This window comes from Panicum virgatum, chromosome 7N (assembly GCF_016808335.1).
Source record: "Panicum virgatum strain AP13 chromosome 7N, P.virgatum_v5, whole genome shotgun sequence".
Lineage (NCBI taxonomy): Eukaryota > Viridiplantae > Streptophyta > Magnoliopsida > Poales > Poaceae > Panicum > Panicum virgatum.
Window position 1 is genome coordinate 22,077,156 of NC_053151.1, and position 23,871 is coordinate 22,101,026.

General features: G+C 44.4%; 1 protein-coding gene across 1 annotated transcript; it reads left to right on the forward strand.

The window, feature by feature from the left end:
- Nucleotides 1-18,317: 18,317 nt before the first annotated feature.
- Nucleotides 18,318-18,886, forward strand: LOC120681024. The gene is made up of 2 exons (XM_039962581.1): nt 18,318-18,628; nt 18,820-18,886. The coding sequence occupies exons 1-2, from the start codon at nt 18,318-18,320 to the stop codon at nt 18,884-18,886; spliced, it is 378 nt and encodes a 125-aa protein (XP_039818515.1).
- The last annotated feature ends 4,985 nt before the right edge of the window (nt 18,887-23,871 follow it).

A 23,871-nucleotide genomic window follows, 5' to 3' on the forward strand; every position in this document is an offset into this window, starting at 1 on the left:
TGGGAAAAATTCTAATAATACCTAAATATGGTCCAAAAAATTATATAAATTTGTATGATGTGATGTTGTAAGTCTACAACCTTAACATAAAAGTTTGAGGATGTTATGAGAAAATTAGACTATACATTGTTCACAAATGTACACTCTACTTACAATGTTCCACATAACTCAAGAGGTGTTTCAACATATAGTTAAATATGAACTAACTAGTCAAAATATTTATGTTATTTATCAAACTATAATTTTAACATACCCTATAAAATATTTATATTCAAGTGTACAAGTTTCAAATATTTTAAAACTTATTTAGCAAGTAGTTAAAAATGTTAAAATTTTGATGAAAAATCTCTACTGGCGGGCGCTAATACCACCCGCCAGCCTAGAAGACTTGGGCTGGCGGGCGGTATTAGGACCCGCCAGCTCAGATCAGAAAAATTTTGGCGCGCAGGTTTCATGCACCGAACCTCGATCCTCCTTTTTAAATCCCCTAGCTCTCCCTCTCTCTTCCTTATCTCTTCCTTTCCCTTCTCTCTGACTCTTTCTCCTTATCTCTTTGCAGCGCAGCGCGACGGGAGGGCAGCGGGCAGCACGAGGCTCGCGGCGGCCGGAGCCGCTGGCAGGCGGCGCGAGCTCGCAGCGCCCGGAGCCGGCCATCAGAATTCCCAGCACGTATTTACAGTTTCTTCCTCGCGTGATGTGATGTGGAATGAATTTGGACCTGCTGGAGGATGGACGACCGGTGAGCGCGCAAGGACGGGCGGCGAGCGGAGGAGTGGTGGCTGGCGAGCGAGGGAGGACGGGTAACCGGCGAGAGCACGGGCAGCACAGCCGGTGGGCAAGGACAACCTCCGGTGGCCTGCAGGTGGCTGGGGCAGCCGCAGCCTTTTTTACGTATGCCTATGTTGTAGGCAGCCACACGCTGTATTTTTTTTACATCGTAAAATGATTAGTGCTGGCGGGTCAGGGAAGCCCCCGCCAGCGTAGAAGGCATCAGTGCTGGCGAGCAAGCACCCGCCAGCAGAAATAACTATTTACTGGTGGGTGCTGTACCCACCAGCACAGGTCTCTTTTAGCCGCTAGCACAAATCGTTTCTGGCCTAGTGCATGTCCTTCTTGACTTGTATATGAGTCGAACGATTGGGAAAAGTGAACCCTTTCACATTCATATACCCAACCGTTTGTAAATAGATCTCTGAAACGGAACATGTGGCTATCAAGTTTTTGGCCAAAACATTAGAGCCTTTGATCTCCTAAACCAAAGCTTATTTGAGAAAAGTTCCTATCTAGCAGTTGGAGCTCTATGATCCACCTACAACTTAGATTAAAGGATCTCAGTGAGTTTGTGTGGGATTTTGTTCAAGAAACATCAAACAAGGGCCTGCTTGTTGTGCATTTTGGAGTTCTGAATCTGGGCTTGCAAGCTCGAGTTCATGCCTTCATGGCCGAAGTTCAGAGTCCATTTTCTTCTAAACCGTGGATCGATTGAGCAAAATTCCTATCTAACACTTGCAGCCCTATAGTTCCTCTACAAAGTTGATTAAAGGTTCTTTCCAAGTTTTTGTTTGCTTTTGGGTGATCTTTGCTTGAGAACTGGTTGTATTTCGGTGCATTTGGAGCTCAAGCAACAGCAGCAACCGGCAACAACAGCACAGCGCCGCCACCACCGTCCATCGCTCAAGTCGCCGCGGTATGAAATCAAGCTGCCACACGGGCCAGCACCTACGTTGCACAGATACTTGATACTGATACGGATACGCGATACTCCGATACGTCATTTTTTCAAAAATGCGAATACAGGGATACACGAATATATATATATATATATTATATTTATATTTAATAGGAATATAAATAAATTCATAATTTAAAAAACCACTTAAAAGGTTATTAGGGTACCTGATTCCTTATTATTTTGTACTGCATCATGTCTTCCATAGTTCCATAGCAAGCTGGCTACGTGAGAAACGACGTGGGGATGCGTGGAGAGAGGCTCCTATGTGCATAGACGGTGTATTTATACACACTATGAGGGGTTAGAGTTTTTAGGTATCGACAAAGAATCGAGAAGGTGTCAACAAATTATCGGAATTATTTTATTTTTTAAAAAATATTTAAAAATGTAGATACCTGTCCGACAAGTATCGAATGATTATCAGTGTCCTGGTAGTATCGGATGAGTATTCAGTATCCGATACGAGGGCATTGGCAAGTATCCGCGCATCGTAGGCCAGCACGCGACGAAGCCAGAGCAAGCAGGCAGGCAGGAGCTGGCGGGATGGTGCACGGCGGTGAATTTTTTAAGTTTAATCGCAACGTCGTCATCCACTCATCCTCTCTGTCCCCGCCAGTGCTGCCCGCTTGAGCTCGCCGTCGAGCCGTCTCCAACCAATCTTTCCCGCACACCACGCCATGCCAACCTCCTGAGCAACCCCGACAGCTTCTCATCCGACGAAATCAACTCAAGTACTGCCGCCGACCATCCCTGTTCTGCCGCCCGCCATCGACGCCCCCACGGCGAGGACCCTTTTCCTGGCCCTCTCCGCACGAGATGACTGCAGGAACGAGCTCACCGATGGTGGCGGCGGGAGAGCGGCGCTGGTGGGAGGGGTGGGGCGACGCACAGGATCCGCTTTCGTCGATGGATGAAACGATGAGCCCCTCAGTGGGGTGTTGTGGTTCTTGGTAACTGGAGCCGGCGGGTGTCATCACGACGACATGCTATTATCCTCTCTTCTTGTTAATTGAGTACCATGTCAGCAGATTTGCGTATGTGGCACCTAATTAATTGCTGATGAAATCCCGGACTGGATGGCTTTTGGTTTCGTCCAACCCACGCCCGTCCGCGGTTCAGTATGAAGCCTTTTTCGCTTTAGGATTAGTCGCCGAGCACCAAAGTTACGCGCATCACTGCACGCACAAAAACTCTCGTCATTAGTTATTCCGATAGATAGCTTTGTCCTGATAAATTTCTTATGACGCGGATAGCATGATAACAAATTTCTACACATGTACGTACTCCATCTATCCTAAATTACTACTTGTTTGGTATGCACATAAATATGTACCATGTCTATATTCACAACAAAAGTTATGTATATCTAGAAAAATACTCCCTTCATTCTAAATTGTAAGTTGTTTTGACTTTTCTAGATTCATATATATTATTATGGATCTAGATATAATATATGTCTAGGTCCATAATAATATTTATAAACCTTTAAAAGCCAAAACGATTTACATTTTGGAATGGAGGGAGTAGAAAAGAATAGTAGTTTCGGACGGAGAGGTATATATATATATATATATATATATATATATATATATATTAAAAATATTATATATACATATGCTCATACATGCACACATATATATATATCCTTGTAAGTATAGTAGGTGCGCGCACTATGTTAATAGATTCTGAGATTCGCTTTCAAGAATCTTGTTGCGTAGCATATATATGAGTGTGTGTGTATATATATATATATATGCGCGCGCGCGCATAAAAAGGTGATGAATCTAGAAAAATTAATCAAAACTAGTAGTAATTTGGGGCAGAGGGAGAGTAAACATTTTCCCCCACCAAAGGTGTAGAGTCATGTCAACAAAAAAAAAAGTTAGTAAACTTAAGTAGTTACTCCGTATATATGCTCAACAAAAAAAGTAGTTACTCCGAATATTATAATGCTCACATCATAAATAGAGATAGCACATACTAGAGGCTGGAACTAATTTAGCTAGAGATTAGAACCAACCACAAGTGTATACAAGTCCTGAAGCCACAAGCTAAGTTTCACCTATACTATCTGTGTATATCCAGTACTATACATTGTATTTTTGTCTGTGCTGATCTGAGAAACGTGAGAGGGCGAGGATACAACTGCCGATCGATGATGTGTTTTACAACCGTTGGCGTGTTTCTGCACATGCCTGTGAACTGTACTGGATGCAGGCTCTCGGTGTCCAAGGAAAAAACACAGTTTACTGTGAATAATATACTACATTCGTTCTTCAATACAATATGTTTGCCAACGTTAACGGTAATTATACACAGACATTCGGAATATAAAAAACCTGGACGCTCGACATATGTTGCCATGTTTCATGTTTCACGGTGAATGGTGCATGTGACTTATTATTATTATTATTATTATTATTATTATTATTATTATTATTATTATTATTATTATTATTATTATTATTATTCATGTTGTGGGAATTTTATATCCTACGGTCGGACAACATATTTATTTTTGCATATTGCAAACAGTATTACTATTACTAATTGAAGACTCCTTTTGAAGTGTTCACGTGAAACCACTTAAAATCCTAGGTGGACACTTAAAAAAAGAAAAAATTCCAAAGCCACCTCAGATTCTAGGTGCACACTTAAAAAAATAGAAATCTATATTCTCTGAAAATTTGTCCACCTCTGCCATTATGAAAACAAGTCTAAAGTAAACCCCAAAAGTTGTTTTAAAATTATCCGCACGTGCCATAGAAAAATAATCCAAGCTTTCTCGACTATGCCAATAGAATGTAAAAAACTATAAAAGAATATTAAACAGCTACAATCTAGTTGTTTATGCTTGTTTAAACTGAAATAAATCTATAACTAAGTTATACATGATCAAATGAGTATGAAATTTTTACTGTAGTTCAAGCATACAATAATTTGCCAACCGTAATTTTTTTACTACAATTGGACCATAGAAGCTGCAAATATGAATTATTTCATTTAATTATAGAAAATCATAGATCTAAATCTATGGTAAAAATTTTATACTAAAAAATATCATATTATATGTTCATTTGTAGATCTACTCATGTGGAGTCCAACAAAATTAGATTTTCCATTTTTTAATTTTTCTACGATTTACTATGATTTTTCAAAGATTCAGTGAAAATAAATAATAAAAAAAAAGATAAAACCGCGTTATTGTAGCAAAACCACCGTCCAAAACTACTTAGGGGGGTTATTTGTCCGGTTTTGCAAAGGTGAGGGGTTAAATAACCGGTTTTGAAGGTGAAGGGGTGAAGTAGACAACCCTCCCAAGGTGAGGGCGTTATGTAGACTTTTTCCTTTTTTCCAAACGCCACGTATTTTAATGACCGACGAGGCGACCGTACTCGATTGGACATGTATATATAGATACCAACGTACCGATGGAGAATTCCGTGGATCGTATACCTAGAAGTGAAAGCAGTGCTCTCGCTGGCCGACGTCGCCTTTAACGAAGCCCAGTAAGCTGCTGCTGCTCAGCAGGCCGCAGTTGCTCCGGCCACAACTACTGCAGCACCAGATGTTAACGCATGGCCGGCGGCGGCCGTGCTAGATCCCCAGCTCTTCATGGTTGCTCGCTGTGGCAACAGCGAGCAGCTAAAGGAACTGTTGCTGCTGCCGAATGACTGCGACCAGCCAGGAGGCCCGGCGGCGGAGCCTACTGCCGCCGCCGTGGCCACGACAACAACGATTGTGCAAATCATCGTGCAAGTTGATCTGCCTGCTCCTACAGCACACCCTGCCCTAGTACAGCCCTAGCCTTTAGTCTCGGTTGGAAAGTGCCTTAGTTCTCTAAGGTCCAACCGGGACTAAAGAGGAGAGACAAAAGTCTCTCCTCTTAGTCCCGGGTGAACGAATCTGGACTAAAGGATCCTTTAACCAACCGAGACTAAAGGGCGGCAGGGGGGGGGGGGGGCTGCGCCAGCGCCGTGAGCACCCCTTTTAGTCTCGGTTGGTATTAGGTCCCCGTTTTCTTTTTGTTTTCCCTTTTCAATTATTCTAATTAATGTTATACGCGTATATTTTAATTGTTGTCTCACTTATATATCTATGTATACGTATTTGCTGCACTAAGCTAGGTATCTATGTATACGTGTCTACTACACGTACTTAGACTTATATATCTATGTGTGTGTAGACTTATATATATATATATATATATATACATATATATATACATATATATACACAAACAATTTTATACATCAAAATAGATGCTATTTTCTAAAATTACTATATGTACATCAAAATATCGTTCCATTCAAATTCCTAGTCTCATCTTCCCGTGGAGGTGCTATTGGTCAATCGGATGTCCGTCGTAATGATGCTTTCCTTTTGGATTAATCACCTCGTCCACGAGGAATCCTACGAGACCTTCTTGCACTGCCAAGAGACGATCCTTCGGAATGAGTGTGTCCCTAACCATATCCATCTGTAATGTGCAAATATGTTAATATATATTGCAGCCAACAATTAAATATATTAGTGTTATACAATTGAGAAACAGGAAATTAATAGGTTTATTTTACTTACAGTATAATCTGATGGTTTTACACTTGAGAAATGTATGTGCTCGCAGACGTAGTATCCACATAAATTAGTTCCGGGTTCCTATCTCAAACACTAAAGTGGAGAAAAATTATGAAATATTAGTGTTATACAATTTAAATTATCTGAAGCTGAAGTTGTTATTTAGATTACGTACCGGATATTTAGTGTAGAATCTAATTGTTTCTTTAAATGGTCCAGGGTTCTCTTGAATGAATTTTTTCCAAGCTCTGTGGAAAAATAATGAAAGTGTGTTAGTAAAAGCAAACTATTGCATTAAAGAAAACATCTTAGCTAGAATTATTACACTTGAAACAGATCTTGAAAGTCTTGGTAGTCTTTGGGGTCTTTTCTCAACGAATCATACACCATGATGTTGCTGTTGTCGACTTGAATTATCAGAAGAATCCAGTGGAACTGTATACATGCTCATAAAAATTAGAACTAAATAAAATTAACTAAGATAATTAGTAAAGCAAATCGTTTATTAGGTGGTAATAGCACTTACTGGAAGTTGTAAGGTAGTAGTATGCAATCCTTGTAATGCAGACGAGACAAGGTCTTATAGATTACGTCCACTGTTTTGTCTGGTTGCTTCTGGACCTCGTGTTCGTTAACATTCGCTGGGTCCATGAAACCAACTCTGTCATAACCTTTCTTTCGCATCTCAGAGAGTTGCAGGCTACAGAAAATGAAAGACAAAATTAAATAGTAGATCGGAAGACGCAACAAATTAATTAATAAACATATGAAAATATGCCACTTACAGACACCATGCGACGATAAGATCAGTATTCAGGGCGTCTAGATGGTAAATTTCATAAATATCTTTGAATTACATCCAGACCACCTTCTCGCCATCACCGGCAAAATCTTCCGGTCGAAGAAGCATACCAAACATCTCCTGACCTTTCTGTGACTTTTTCATGTACCATTGGTGAAATCGATGCATCTTAGTTGGGAGCTTTTTCACCAATTCTGGCCTGACCAAAGGTTCTCCAAGCTGAAAGCGCCATCTAGGTACGATGTTTCTATCCGGAGATGGTAGTTCTTCAGTCCCGAGAACAGCAGCTATAGGCATCCCTGATTCTTCCGCAAAAGCAATGAGCTTCGCTATGTCTTCTGTAGGCATAACTGCAAGAGCTCGTTCCTCTGCATTGAGGCCGGAGGCAACGTAAGTCGACGACGTCGGCCCATCTCGTTGGTTCTTCTTCTTTGCGTCAGCCGACGACGTCGACGCAGGTACTTGCTCGATGTAACTATTTGGCGACCCTCCTCGTCTCTTCTTCTGTAAAGACTTAAGCATGGAACGGTCATAGTCTGTTTGTAACTCTATCTTTCTCTTGATTTCTTCCTGCATTTTGATGAATAACTTGAGTTTCTCCGGATCTACTTTGTTTTTCTCCTCAAGCTCCCTCTGGCGACGTGCTTGACGCAGACCCTCGAAAAAATCAGTGACTTCTTTTTTTGAAATCGTGTCTGTTTCTTCATATGTCCTCTCCCATGCTAGCTTCCTTTTAATGGGCTCGGACTTTTTCTTCGCGGGTTCTTTCTTCTTTGGTGGTTGCATTGTCTTGGAAGATTGTGCTCGGGACCTCTTTGGGGCCTGCTTTGTGGCCGGTGGTTGCTCTAGCGGTGCTTGGGGAGGAGACGGTGGTTGCTCTGGCGGTGCTTGGGGAGGAGACAGTGGTTGCTCTGGCGGTGCTTGGGGCCTGTCATCGTCATCGCTCGCACCTCCAGAATTGAATGGATGGGGAGGAGACGGTGGTTGCACTTGCGGTGCTTGGGGCTCTGACGGTGAGCGAGCATGATATGACGACGATCCCGGTTGTGATGACAGCCCTGGAGATGATGATGGTGGCGGATGCGGGGGATCTCTCGGCGGGTTTGCTGCCTCGTTTTCGGGGATTATGATGTACCATTTGGGCCACAATATGATACCGTGAAGCGCATCCTTGAGTGTCTTCTCCCCGTCACCTCCTGGGATCTCTAGCTCTAGGTCTTGAAACCTTGGATCACAGATCTCCTCCACACCAACTGAGGCATAGCCAGGTGGAATTTGCATTCCGTGGCTTGTCCGTCCTGGCATTTGCGCAAGAGCACTTCCGTATGCCACCTATATATGTAGAGAAATAATGAAGTTATTAAATTTCTGAGTCATGCATCAATGGAAGAGCTAATTGCATGTATTAAACATATTTATACCTTCATTGTGATGTTGCCGAATGGCTTGTGCAGCTCACATGAGGTGCGCTGACAGATGTCGTCCATAGGGTACCGTTCGTTGTCGTCCACTTCAACTCCTTCGATTGCCCTGTGCTCTTCAGGGGCCTCTGTGGAGGCACAACTGCTTTTGCGTTGGGAAGGGCTAATGACGGGATCCAGCGGTGCTTGCGCCAGTGCTTGGGGCAGTGCTCCAGAATGGGCCATCTCACTTATCGTAGCGGCCACTCGCCGTTGAATCTCTGCCTACATCCTTTCTTCCTATTCTTTAAGTCTTTGCTCCATCATTTGGCGCCATTGCTCCTCTTCACGTTGTCTTCTTCTTTTGCGGCTTCTATAGGAGTCGATGTTACCCTTGAAAGCAAACTTCCACGGCACCACCCCGCAGCCTCTACAACGTCCTGGGTGTTCTGGATTCCCGAGCGCCAAAGTGAGCTCATCGATCTCTCTGTCAACCTTTAATCTGCTCGCTTTGACATCTTCAATTTTTTTCATGCTCTCAATTGCCTTCTCACGTAACGTGGGTGGGAATTCAAGGGTCCCATCATCGGGGTTCAATCTGCCTCCATGAGCATAATACCAATTCTTCAATCGGTCGGGCCAGTCGAAGACCGCTAGTATGATACCTTTGGCGAGAAGATCTTCTTCCATCTTCCGCCACTTGGGAATTGCAACCGCGTAACCATCTCGACCAAGACGATGGTTGTACTCCCCCTTGTTACTGGCACTTTTCTTCCCTCATGCACTTTTCTTGGCGAATTCTTCACTTTTCTTATATTCCACAAACGACTTCCAGTGGTTTTTTAGCTTTGGCCATTCATCCCAATTTGGAGTTTTGCCTTTATTGATAAAATCTCTAGTAAGCTTCTTCCTCAAACTCTGAAATTGAGTTGCCATCTTCGAGAGAGTCCAACCCTTCACAAGGTTTGTGTCGACGCCTTCAGGAAGTGTGAAGTGTTCTAGGATATCATTCCACAACATATCTTTTACTGAGTCCGGAACCACGTGTGGATTATCTTCTCTTCCCTTCCATTCTCTATAGCTGATGGGCACGTTGTCCCTTACAATGGCCCCGCATTGCGACACGTACTTGTCTTTGATCTTTTTTGGAGCACATGGCTGGCCAAGCTCTGACACTTCCGTGATATGATACATCATCTCACCGGTGATTACTTGTGTACGCCCTCTCTTAGTCTTTTTCGACGACGATCCAGAGGGCTACAAAAGCAAGAATCGTTATTTATTAGTACATTGTGGTAATATAATGTATAGGTACGAATTGGGGTAAGAGAATTAGTAATGATGATATTATTAAGGCATGATATCCCTGATACCTCGCCGGAACATTCCGCATTATCCTCGGCTGCGGCGGTGTCGCTGTTCTCGGCCCTGGTGTCGCCTTCCTCGGCGGCGGACATGTTGAGGAACTGGTCCGCCTGGGTACCCTCCTCCTCAGTGTAGGTTGGGAAATTAGTTGAACCATCACCGCCAGCAATAATATCCTCCATAATCCTCTGATTGTCATCATTGTTATCCATCTCAACTAATAATGACATTAATTAAATATATCAGATGTTAAATATATCTGAGTATAAACATGATTTTTCTATGAATTTCTAAGTATATACATGAATTTTCTATGAATTTCTAAGTATAAACATGTATTTCCAAGTACACATGAATTTTCTATGAATATACATGAAATTTTAAGTATACATGAATTTTCTATGAAAATAAATTAATTTCTGAGTATAAACATGAATTTTCTATGAATTTCTAAGTACATACATGAATATTCTATGAATTTCTAAGTATATACATGAATTTTCTATGAATTTCTAAGTATAAACTTGTATTTCCATGTATACATCAATTTTCTATGAATATACATGAAATTTTAAGTATACATGAATTTTCTATGAAAATAAATTAATTTTTGAGTATAAACATGAATTTTCTATGAATTTCTAAGTACATACATGAATATTTTATGAATTTCTAAGTATATACATGAACTTTCTATGAATTTCTAAGTTTAAACATGTATTTCCAAGTATACATGAATTTTCTATGAATATACATGAAATTTTAAGTATACATGAATTTTCTATGAATATACATTAATTTCTGAGTATAAACATAATTTTTTTTTGAATTTCTAAGTATATACATGAATTTTCTATGAATTTCTAAGTATATACATGAATTTTCTATGAATTTCTAAGTATAAACATGTATTTCCAAGTATACATGAATTTTCTATGAATATACATGAAATTTTAAGTATACATGAATTTTCTATGAATATACATTAATTTCTGAGTATAACCATAAATTTTCTATGATTCTGAGTATAAACATGATTTTTCTATGAATTTCTAAATATAAATAGGAATTTTCTATGATTATGAGTATAAACATGAATTTTCTATAAATATACATTAATTTCAAAGTCGACGGGGAGGCGGCGGCGGTGAGGACGATGTGGTCGAGCCGGCGTGGAAGAAGCACCGCGACGGGAAGACGGCGAGGAGGCAGTGGCGCGACGTCGAGAGTAGGGCCCTCGCGGCAGTCGTCGACGTCGAACTGGCGTGGGACGGCGGCCGAGGATGCGTTGAGGAAAGGAGACGGCGGTGGCGTTGTACGCGTCGGGAGGCAACGTCGAGGAGATAAACTATTACATACATATTAAAACACTATTTAGAACAATTACACACATATTTAAAACATATACTAATAAATTTTTGTAAGTAAAATTTACTACGCATATCTATGAATTTCTATGACTATATATATATATATATACTATGCATATCTATGATTTCTAAATTTTCTATGCATATCTATGAAATTAAAAAATTAACTATGCGTATATTATGCATATCTATACATATAATGAAATTTCTAATTAATTTCGAAATCTAAAAAATAAAAACAAAAATAAAGCTTGCTGACGCAAGCCATCCATCCATGGGCTTGCGTCAGCAAGCCACGGCCAACAGGGGCGGTGCGGCGCCCGCTGAGGCCGCGACCCCGGCCGGCCGATCAGGGAGGCGCGGCGGCGCTACCGGGGCCGGCAGGAAGGCGGCGGCGGGGACGCGGCGGGCGGCGCGGGACGGCGGCCGGAGATCGAAGTCGGGGATGCGGCGGGCGGCGGGGACGGTGGCGGGAGGATCCGGCAGCGCGGCGTCGTGGCGGCCATGTTGGGGAGGCGGCGCGATGGCGGCATCGAGGATGTGGATGGGGACGGGGATGGCGTGGCGGCGGCGTAGGACGACAGGGCCGGGACGGCTGGGGACGGGGACGGGGACGGTGCGTGGCGGGGAGGGGCGGCCGCGAGGAGGCTGGCGGTCGGGGAGGGCGGCGTGGCGTCGAGGAGGCTGGAGGAGCGAGCCGGCGCGGCTGGGACGACGAGGGGGCCGACGGTCGACGAGGCGGCGTGGATCGGAAATGCGAAAACGGCTAAGTGTTGAGGAGGCGTCGCGCTTTATATACCCCCTTTAGTCGCGGGTGGGAACTCTACCCGGGACTAATGGGTAATTTCGCGCGGGAGCCTCTGGGAGGGGAAAATTTCCCCAATGGTGTTACCACCCGAGACTAAAACCCCTTTAGTCTCGGGTGGTAACACAGCCCGGGACTAATGGTAATTTTGCGTGGGAAGTTGATTTTCCCCCATTTCCTTCCTCATTTTCTCACTCCTCTTTGCAACCTTTAAAAAAAATAGTAAGTTTAAATATTTCAATCATGCAAAATTGTATTAAGTTAAGAAATAATAACCTTTACCTTTCTATGCATAAATTAATTTAAGAGTTGAAATAATTACTTCTAATTTTCATTTACAATATTAATGTTTCGAATTTTTAATCGAATATATATGGTAATTTGATTTGAAATAACTTTAAAAAACTCAATTGACTCAGTTTATGCATCATTAATTGAATCGACTGATACATGACAATAAGTGAAGACGATAGAGTGTTTAAACAATAATTGAATCTTCAACGTTTAATTATCGGGTGATGTCGCACGGAAATTCAATTAAACTGAAAAAAGTACTAAACCAATTCAGAAAAATCTGAAACTTGGTGGTTCCTTCACACAGGGCATCTGGAAGCCTGAGAAAAAGTTTGAGACCAATACAGCACTGGAAAGCACATGGACTTCAGAATCCCTAAGAACCAAAGTGTACACACATGGTTCGATGAAAGGTTCCATATACCTTTGTGAAGCACGTGGACACCGTCTACTTCGAAATGGCCTGAAATTTTTTTGGTTGTCATCCACACCCAAAACATGGTCCCACACAAGATCTTAGGTTTTTTGTATTATTATATTTTTCTTCGTGCTGCGTGATACAAAATATGGTGAATTACATATCAAAAACACAAAGAATTCTGCATCGGCCTCCACAAAGATTTGTCTCCTAAGGGACGAGAGACCTTATGGCAAAGTTTGGCACCATTCCGGATCGTTTCAGGGGTGGACTCAGTTCAACGTATAATTACCGGGTGAAGTCGCGCGGAAATTCAATTAAACTGAAAAAGTACCAAACTAATTCAGAAAAATCTTAAACTTGATGGTTGCTTCACGCAGGTCATCTGAAAGCATGAGAAAAATTTTGAGACAAAACATGGTGAATTACATCTTAGAATTTCATTCAGAAAAATATGATAATTTGATTAATAATATGAAAAAATTAGAAAATAAATTGAGTGAGTTTATGCCTTAAGAATAGAATGGTAAATGACTATAAGTGAAGGAGATAGACAGTTTAAACAATAAAAACCAAAACATTTATTTGAAAGACATTAATGAGTTCAAATACATAAAGGCATACATTCATATAACATTATATTACATAAAAGAGTTGATCATTAGCATTACACAAATGATTTGATCGTTAATCACGTAAGTACGGTGTCTCTTCATTTCCAAGCAATATGCTTGGGTCAACTTCGACAGCGAACGGAGGCATGCCATCGAACTGATCATAATCATCCGATTGGTCTATTTTGTCCTCGACCCCCACGATTACTCTTTTACCTGGAAGAACTATATGACGCTTTGGCTCCGGTGATCCTTCTTGTGGATTTTTATTCTTGGGTTTGCTAGTCATGTCCTTGACATAGAAAACCTGATGCACATCTTTGGCAAGGACGAATGGTTCATCTTTGAACCCAATTTTGGTCAGGTCCACTATTGTCATTCCATATTGATCTTTCCTTACGCCACCTCCAGTCAGTTTTACCCATTGGCAAAGAAATAGAGGGATGGTCAGCGCCCCGTACTCAAGCTCCCATATCTCTTCTATGATACCATAATAGAAGTTCTTGCACCCGTTGCTGTCGATGGCGTCTATACGGACACCACTATTTTGGTTTGTGCTTTTTCGATCTTGGGCTCTCATGTAAAAAGTATAGACATTTATATCGTAAGCATGGAATTTCACAATTGTGCTAGAAGGTCCCCTAGCTAACAAAGCGAGTTGCGGATGAATCGTGGAGTTACCAATAAGTTGTTCACTCAACCATGAGGGAAATGTTTCCAAGTGATGGTGTATAATCCAGGCTTCGGATTTGGTTGGATTTTGAGAAGAAATAATCTGCTTGTGTTCCTCGATATACGGAGTCACCAAGAATGATTGTTGCAGAACAGCTAGGTGTGCTTTATGGAACAAATCAGTATCATTGCTCAAACTTGATTTCCTTCCAATGGTGCCCTTTCCCCTAGCCTCCCCTCGTGCCGTGATATTGGAACCCCAATCGAGTCAATTGAATCGAAAAAATCAATGCAAAACTCAATGACCTCCTCAGTTACATATCCCTTGGCGATGCTTCCTTCCAGACGGGCGCGGTTAAGAACATATTTCTTGAGGACTGACATGAACCTCTCGAAAGGCCACATGTTGTGCAGATATACTGGACCGAGAACAGTAATCTCTTTCACAAGGTGTACCAGGAGGTGCGTCATAACATTGAAGAAGGTGGAAATGCCAACTCAAAGACAACAAGACATTGCACCACATCATTCTGTAACTTTCCTAGGTTGGCTGGATCGATTGCCTTCTGTGAAATTGCATTGAGAAATGCACAAAGCTTTATGAGCAATAATCATACATTCTCTCCTAGAACAGCCCTCAGTGCAACTGGAAGCAACTGTGTCATCAACATGTGGCAGTCGTGGGCCTTTAGATTTGTGAACTTCTTGTCTTTCATATTTATGACCCCCTTTAAATTCGACGAGTAGCCAAACGGAACCTTCATACTATTCAGGCAATCAAACATGCTTTCCTTCTCTTCTTTGCTGAGAGTGTAACTAGCAGGACCTAAGTAATCTTGTTCTCCATCATCATCCTCTTCCAGATCTTTTTCATTCATATGGGTATCTTTCAGGTCCCGTCGTGCTTTCAATGTATCCTTCGAGTTACCGTAACAACCCATGAAGCCTAGCACGTTCACGCAAAGATTCTTTGTAAGGTGCATCACGTCAATTACGTTCTGGACCTCAAGGATTTGCCAATAAGGTAGCTCCCAAAATATAGATTTCTTCTTCCACATTGGTGCATGCCTGTTGGCGTCAGTTAGAACAGGTTCACTACCGTCACCCTTTCCAAAGACTACCCTTAGATCCTTTACCATCTCAAATACCTCCTCTCCATTAAAATGGGAGGGCTTCGTACGATGATCAACCTTCCCTTTCCAATGCATCCCTTTCTTCCTTAAGGGGTGATTAGCTAGAAGAAAACGACGGTGACCCATATACACGACCTTCTTACAATTTTTGAGATGAATACCTTGTGTTTTATCTAAATAGTGTGTGCAGGCTCGATATCCCTTGTTTGTCTGCCCTGAAAGATTACTTAAAGTAGGCCAATCGCTGATGGTTACGAACAACAATGCTCATAGGTCGAAGCTCCCTTGCTTATCCTCATCCCACACTCGTACACCTTGATCCTACCATAGCAGTAATAGTCTTAGATACACATTAATGTCGTTGCCGGGTTGTTTTGGACCTTGGATAAGCACCGACATCATAATGAACTTTCGCTTCATGCACATCCAACCAAGAAGGTTGAACATGCATAGGGTCACAGGCCAAGTGCTATGACCACTGCTAAACGCGCCGAATGGATTGAAACCATCCGTACTTAAACCAAACCTTATATTCCTTGCATCCTTAGCGAAGTCCGGGAATGCTCTATCAATCTTTCTCCACTGAGACCCATCAGACGGATGTCTTAGCATGTGGTCTTCCTTACGTTCCTCTTTGTGCCATCTCATCAACTTAGCATTTGCTCTGTTCCAGAACAAACGCTTCAAACGTGGTATTATAGGAAAATACCACATAACCTTAGCCAGAACTCTCTTCGTCTTGGGAGGTTGCCCCTCGAGATCACCAGGATCTAAATCTCGCCGGATCTTATAACGTAGCGTTTTGCACACAAGACAAGCATCTAAATTCTCGTAATCCTTGCCGCGATACAGGATGCAATCATTAGGGCAGGCATGGATCTTCTGAACCTCCAACCCCAGAGGGCACACAATCTGTTTCGCTTCATATGTTGTGGATGGTAATTCATTTTTCTGGGGAAGTTTGTCCTTCACAATTTTTAGCATCCCCTCAAATGCCTTATTAGACACACCATGTTTTGCCTTCCATTGCAGCATTTCCAGTGTAGTACCAAGCTTTTTGTGGCCCTGCTTGCAATCTAGGTACAACAGTTTTCTATGATCTTCTATCATACGCTGCAACTTTGCCTTTTCTTTACCATTTTCGCAGTCCCTATGTGCATCCTGTAGAACCTGACCAAGATCATCAGTAGGGCCGTCTTCTGGTAACTTTTCTTCGTCAGCATCTTCCATTAAAGTATCTGCAAAAACTTGCCCCGCGGCCCAGTCCGGAATGTTATTATCATCATCCTCCTCTTCTTCGTCGTCTTCCATCACAACCCCTCTTTCATCATGCTGGGTCCAAACCACATAGTTCGGCATGAATCTGTTTTTAATCAAGTGGATGTGAAGAGTCCTCCAGTCAGCGTGGTCGTTTTCGTTTCTGCACGGGGAGCATGGACAACACATGAATCCCTTCGGGTTCTTGTTGGCTTTGGCCACTTCGAGAAAAGAATGCATGCCATCGACATACTCCTTGCTTCGTCTGTCGGCATTATACATCAATTGCCGGTTCATCTGAATCATATTCAGTGAAAAATAGAATTATGACCACATGAACTCAATTTTATTCCATAACAAAAATATTCTGATAAATAAACAAGACATGAGCATAAATTAAATTACAAATGGTACATAAGTTTTGTTATTTCTCTGGACAAACTTATTAATTCAAAAAAAAAACACTAGCATAGATCAAATTATGACAAGCATCCGACTAGTACAAACACACTACTACAAAGGGGGTATTTAATTAAGCATCCTTGGGCGTATTGTTTTTGTTTGTAGGTGGAGTTGTTTGACCCGGAACTGGCGGTGGACCATAAAGACCACCAAACGGAGGTTCTTCGCCCGCCGCAACAGCATCTTCATGCTTCCCTTGCAAATATCGAATCATTGCTCTCTCCAACGCCCCTTTTTTTCCTTGGCTTCGGTTGAGGGTTCACTTGGGTTTTCTCCTTGCCAGCAGAGAAACGACGATTACCCCTACCATCATCACCACTCCCTCCAGCGGCTGTATCCATGTTGATTCTAGAACACTTAATTTTTTAATTTTAGCATAACATATTAGTATATTACGAAAAAACAATCCACTATCCCTAAACCCTAGCACAAAATAATGGTTAATAAAAATAAATAAAGAAAAAACAATGCATGTACGTAGTCTATTTTTTTTCAATCTCAAAAGAACTTTGTTATTTTATCTAAATCATAATACCGATATATGAAAGAGAAATTAAATTACCATTATTTGCATGGTACTAATCCATTTTCTTTATGTATATTATTTTCTTATCTTATTTTCTTACTGACAATATTTTCTATAAACTCACTACAAATAAAGCTAGCTAAATGTTAAATTTATTCTATGTCTCATTCTACCTAAAAGAAAAATTCAATTTTCTTTATATAAAAAAATGCTTAATAAAAATGAATGAAAGAAGATACAATGCTAGTAGCTAAATAACTACTTGTTACTAAATCTAAAGTATAAAAAAACCTCATCTCTTAGCTCCTCCTACCTAGAAATTAAAATTTCTATTTTCTCCATCTCTAAATCATAAAATGAAATTTAATCACAACAAATGAAGGGCGGATGAAGAATCAAACCTTAGCAACACTTTGGAGGTGAGAAATCTCCACAAATTGATGAAGAAAATTTTTGGCAGCACCTCCCTAGGCTTGAGGCGCCATGGGAGGAGCTTGAGCTCTCGGTGAAGAAACGGCTCGGGCAGGGGAGAAGGAAGGAGTTGCGCGATTTATAGAGCGCCGGCATTTAGTCCAGGGTGGTTTTACCACCCTGGACTAAAGCACCCCATTTAGTCGCGGGTGGTAAAACCACCTGGGACTAAAGGCCTGGCCAGGGGGGGCTTTTAGGCCACGTCGCCCCAAACTTTTTGTCCCGGCTCCAAAGTTCAACCGGGACAAAAGGTCGCCCCTCTACTAGTGCTTCCTCGTCCTCGTCCTCCTCCTCCTCCTCTCAATCAGCAGCTTCACTGTTGCATCTCCTTGATGGGGTGACCCGCAACGAGGGGGACTCCCTGCTCCACGTCGTTGCAGCCTGCGGCGACGGTGACAACTTCCTCGACTGCGCCAAGATGGTCTACCATGGCAAAAGCGGTCTCCTGGTGGCGCGCAACAACAAGGGCAACACGCCCTTGCACTGCGCCGCCGGCGCTGGGAACGACGACATGATCTCCTGCATCATTGCGCTCGCCGTGGCCGAGGCAGCCGGCGACGAGATGATGGTGACCAAGTTCCTCAGGACGCGGAACAAGTTTGGGGAGACTGCCCTGCACCAGGCGGTGCGCGCCGGCAGTAAGGCCTCCGTCGACAAGCTCATGTCCGTCGATCCAGAGCTGGCCTCCGTTCCAGGTCAGGCTGACGAGGGTAACACTACTTCACCATTGTACCTGGCCATTTTATTACACAAGGAGGACATTGCAGCGCATCTAATCCACAAAACCAACGGCAATCTATCCTGCACCGGGCCAGACGGACGAAACGTTTTGCATGCAGCTGTAACTCGCACAAAAGGTACGTCTATTATTCCTTGTATTTTATTGAGTAAATTGCATCCACAATATGATAATTTGTCAGGTGCGTGCAGATTGGTCAAAAAATTTGTAAAATGCTCGACGGATTGGTACAACAACTTGTAAAATGATCAATTTAGTGCAATAACTTGATAAATTGGTGCATCTGCACTTCAAATGTTAAAACAAGCAAAATATTTGCTAATGCTTGGTCAGATATATATTCATGTAAGAAAAAATTATTTAGCATTATTTGACAATCGATATATGTGTCGCAATGGAAATGTATTTGGCTAAGATTAGAACAAGCAATGTTCATAAAATTAATATCATATCATCATATTAATTATTTTTATACTATGATTCAGTTTCAATTAGATTTATTTAATTCCATATTCAATATCAGTAAGTTCAGCGATACTATTTTTTTATGCTGATACATAAGCAAAAGCATAGAAAACAGTTTACGTTCCCTGTTCCATATTTCGGACTAATGCCAATGGCTTAGTTCAAAAAAAGATATTTAGTTTTAGTTAATGAACATATAAGTAATGTACAAAATGAAGAAATAGTTCGGTCATGAACAACAATTTTATTGATAAAAAATAAGAATAATTGATTGGAAAAAATTCACATGTCTATCTGTTTTGCTTAATACGTTGTCGTTACAATATTTGGACCGCGTAAGTGCACCAAATTTTCAATATTGCACCATATTAAATATTTTATAAGTTGTTAGACTAACCTGCATCCACCGGTCAAGTTATTGTACCAAATTGATGAATTTACAAGTTATTGTACTAATCTACATCCAGTGGTCAAATTATTGCACCAAATTGAGTAATTTATAAGTTATTGTACTAATTTGCAACCACCGATCAAGTTATTGTACCAAATTGAGCAATTTACAAGTCGTTGTACTAATTTGCACCCACCTGACAAGTTGTTGTATGGTGATTGCAATTTACTCTATTTTAATTTGTTTTTTCTTACAATCACCACCCTGAGAAAGAGTGTTATTCTACAGTTGTACTAACCAAATTGTTTATGTTTGACCAAGTTAATTAAAAATTATCCCTTGGTTCCAAATTATAGGTCATTTGACTTTTTAATTCCAAGTTTGACCGCTCCTCTTCTTCAAAAAATTTATGCAAATATAGAGAAATTTAGGGCATTTCTGAATATTTTTTATTGATAAAGCAAGTCACAACAAAAAATATGATATTTTGCAAATTTTTTTGAATAAGATGAGTGTTCAAACTTAAGGTCAAAAAGGTCAAATGAACTATAATTTGGAATGGATAGAGTAATATTTTAAAGCCAAATAAGTATTATTAGATTCACCGTAAATTATATTTTCATAGAATACCTATTTACTCGATAATACTCTTCTTATTGGAACGAGGTATTATATACTTGTTATACAAGATGCATGCATGTTTAATCTCAATATGTATATGTCAGGTACCACGATTAGGGACACCCTAATCGGGGTACTAAGACCGCTTTAAAAACGCAAACACCTGTTGGAGCAACTGGGCCCACAAAGGCCCACGGCCTGCTTCCCATTCGGAAGAAGAAAGAAGCCCAGCGTGCGGCCCATTCACACCCCCCTGGAACCCGCGGAACGATCTCCGCCTCGTCGAGGGTCCCTCTCGGGCCCGCTGGGCAATATCCGCCTCGCTCGATGGCAGCGGATCTACCCTCGAGCAGGTGACTCATCTCCACCTCGCTCGAGGCCACCCCTCGGCACCAGTGACAAACAAGCCCTGCCGCCCAACCGCTCACCGTACGAAGGCATTAAAAGTCAGCCACTCCGCCACGGCTCAAAGGACAGGCGGCGTCAGGCCGCCACTCCCACAGTAGATTTGACCGGGGTCCCATCCACAAGATAGGCTCGGCACTGCTCCCGTTACTGTTCCGCCGACACCGACCATCCGGATTCACCTCCCACTAGGGAAGGGGTCCGGCGATGTCACGTGTCCTTCCGGGAGGGGCGCTCATCACAAAATGGACAGAGTCCTGGACCTTCCCCCTTTAGGGGTCCGGGACCTCCACGTGTCCCCCGGACCCTCTAGTGTGCACGCCCGCACTCCGACCAAGGGGTCCGGGGCCGTCGCGCGCTACCACTACCGCTAGACCAAGGACGATATCCAGGATGACTGCGACGCACGCCGCCTTCCCACAGTGTACTTCCTACAGTGTCCGACCACTGTACCCCTGCGATTCAGGGGAAAACGACGACTTCCATGCCCCTACCACTCATGTATGCCGCCCCTCCTTGTGACTATAAAAGGAGGAGGCGGACTCCCTTTAGGCGGGTCTCCGGTCCCTGGTTCGTCTCTCGATCTCTGGCTTCTCTCTTCTAAGAGGACGTTCAGGGACTACTGAGCACTCATCTCAACCGACTCCACTTCTAGCAGAGACTTGGGAGCTTTCCTCCCTCTCTCGCCTCGCTTGTATCCCTGCTACGAGCACTCCGGGTGCAAGATAATACAGTGCCCTCGCACACCCCCTTTGCTGGACGTACGGCACCGCGGCCGGAATCAGGATAAACCGTGCGTTACTGTGTTGCCTCTTGCATCATCATCTGGGACGAGGAAACACGCAGCATTTACTTGTTGGGATCCGGACCCCCGGGTCGGGTCGCCGACAGTTGGCGCGCCAGGTAGGGGAGCGCTGCGTGACATTTTCTCTCTTTTTCCCATTTGATCTCCAGGGATGGCGGGCAGATCCAACCCATACCCCATGGGTGTTTCGGATCCGCTTTTAGCAGGACGCGTGATCTCGTTCGGGAGTCTCGAGTTTAGAGCAACCGGCAACGGTTACCTCATGCAGCTCCTCTCGCCCGGACGCAACCCCGCCACCCCGACTCCACCAGCCCGGCACAACAGGCGCTCGGGCCAACGTTCGCGACAGGCACGGGCGGAGCGGCGTCGCGTGGCACGCCGCAACTCCCCCATGTGGATCGAGGCTGGCATGTCACTACTCAGCATCATGACTAGCGAGGCCACCGCCTCGTCATCACGTGCCTCGGCTTCATCTGCACCGACATCGTCACCTGCTGCAGCACTAGTGCCTCCCAGGGGGGGCTTGACTTCGGCGTCGCCCTTCCCCTTTGGGATGCGCAATGCTGCCACCCACGCCTCATCAACCAGCGCTAACTTCATCGAGCATGAGGATCTGCCGGGTCATCATCTTCTGTCGATCCGCAGCCTCATCGCGTCGTCTCCTGACGAATCCTACCCCGAGACGGCGAGCTCGATCGCTGACGACGTCGACTTCTTCATGAATAACTTCACGACCGAGAAGGCCGAGGACTACTCCGGGGTCCGCGACCCCGATGCTCTCCGCACGTTCCAGCTGGCGACGGCTTACTGCCTCACCTGCTCCGAAGACTCCAGCGAGGGGGATTTTGATCCTTCCCGAGAGTGCTTCATGGCGGACCTCGCGGACGAGCAAAATGACAACGCCCCGAGCAACGACGGGGACGGCGGGGCGGACGCGCAGGCAAACCCACCGGTGGTGCCGCTTGCAGCCCCTTCTTCGTCAAGCTCGGCGGCGCGACAAGCTCAGCTGGCACAGCTCAATGAGCTTTAAGCCAAGCTCGACGAGCAGCGTCAACAAACCCAGGAGCTGCGTGCCGCACTCGAGCAGCAGCGTACCGCGCATGGTGCACACGCCCTGGCGGCGGGACGTGTTGCCCGGGAGCGCATCCTGGCCGACGACAACGTTGACAAATCTCCGGAACTGAAGACGGCCGGCGAAAAGCTCGTCGCTGCGGCCTACCTACTTCAAGCCATACCCGAGCCATCGACGCCTTCGGGCCGCAACCTGCGCCGCGAGGCATAGGAGCTCATAGAGCAAGCTGCCATGCAGCAGGCCGAGAGTTCTGCGTCTCGTATACGCTCGAAAGCCCCGAAGCAGCCTGATGGGACTGCGCATCAGGACCGCGAGGTTTCTGTGCACACACCCCCAGCAGGGAAAGGCAAGGCAGCCGTAGCGCCCGGTGCGAAGGCACCCTCGGTGCACGAGCGCATCGGGAGAGTTTCCGTGAGGGAGCGAATCCGTGACACTCGCGGGCACGCTGGTGACGGCGACGCCCGCAACGTCATCGACGGCAGGAGGTACATCCCTCGACGGGGTGGACGCTTCGACCCCGAGCACGACAGGGGTGAGTCACCGGAGCCTCCGGGCACCCGGGTGTTCAGCCGGGAGATTCGAACTGCATCCTTTCCCCCGCGCTTTCGACAACCCAACACCCTCGTCAAATACTCGGGTGAGACTGATCCTGCAATCTGGCTCAATGACTACCGCCTAGCCTGCCAGCTAGGCGGCGTGACGGAGGATGCGGTCATCATCCGCAACCTTCCTCTTCATCTTGCTGACGCGACACGAATGTGGCTCGAGCACCTGCCTGCGGATCAGATCCACAACTGGGCCGACTTGGTCCATATCTTCGTGGGCAATTTCCAGGGCACGTACGTGCGCCCTGGGAACTCCTGGGACCTCAAAGGGTGTCGCCAGAAGCCCCGCGAGTCCCTGCGTGACTACGTGCGACGCTTCTCCAAGCAATGCACCGAGCTCCTCAGCGTCACCCACGTCGAGGTCATCAACGCTTTCCTCGAGGGTACGACCTGCAGGAACCTGGTGCATGAGCTCGCGAGAAGCCGACCCGTCAACACCAATGAGTTGTTCGACGCTGCCACCAACTACGCCGCCGGCGAGGAGGCCGTTGGTGCCATCTTTGACGACAAATCGAGCAAGCGCAAGGACGATGCGCCCGCGGAGGGCAGCAACGTCAAGCCCAACGCTCCCGCCAAAAAACTGAAGCGGGGGAGGAAGGGAAAGAAGCCGGTCCCACCGAACCAGCGTGGGTCGGGGCAGGCAGAGGACTCCGAGGAGACCTTCGCTGCCGCCCCAGACCGCAAAGGACCACGAGGCCCCCCTCGAGGTGGTGGTGGCCAGTTCGACGACATGCTTAAGAAGCCGTGCCCTTACCACAAGGGCCCGGTCAATCATACCCTCGAGCGGTGTGAGATGCTCAAGAAATACTACAACTGCGTCGCGCACCGCGACGAAGACAAAAAGAAGGATGCTGGCGACAAAGATGGAG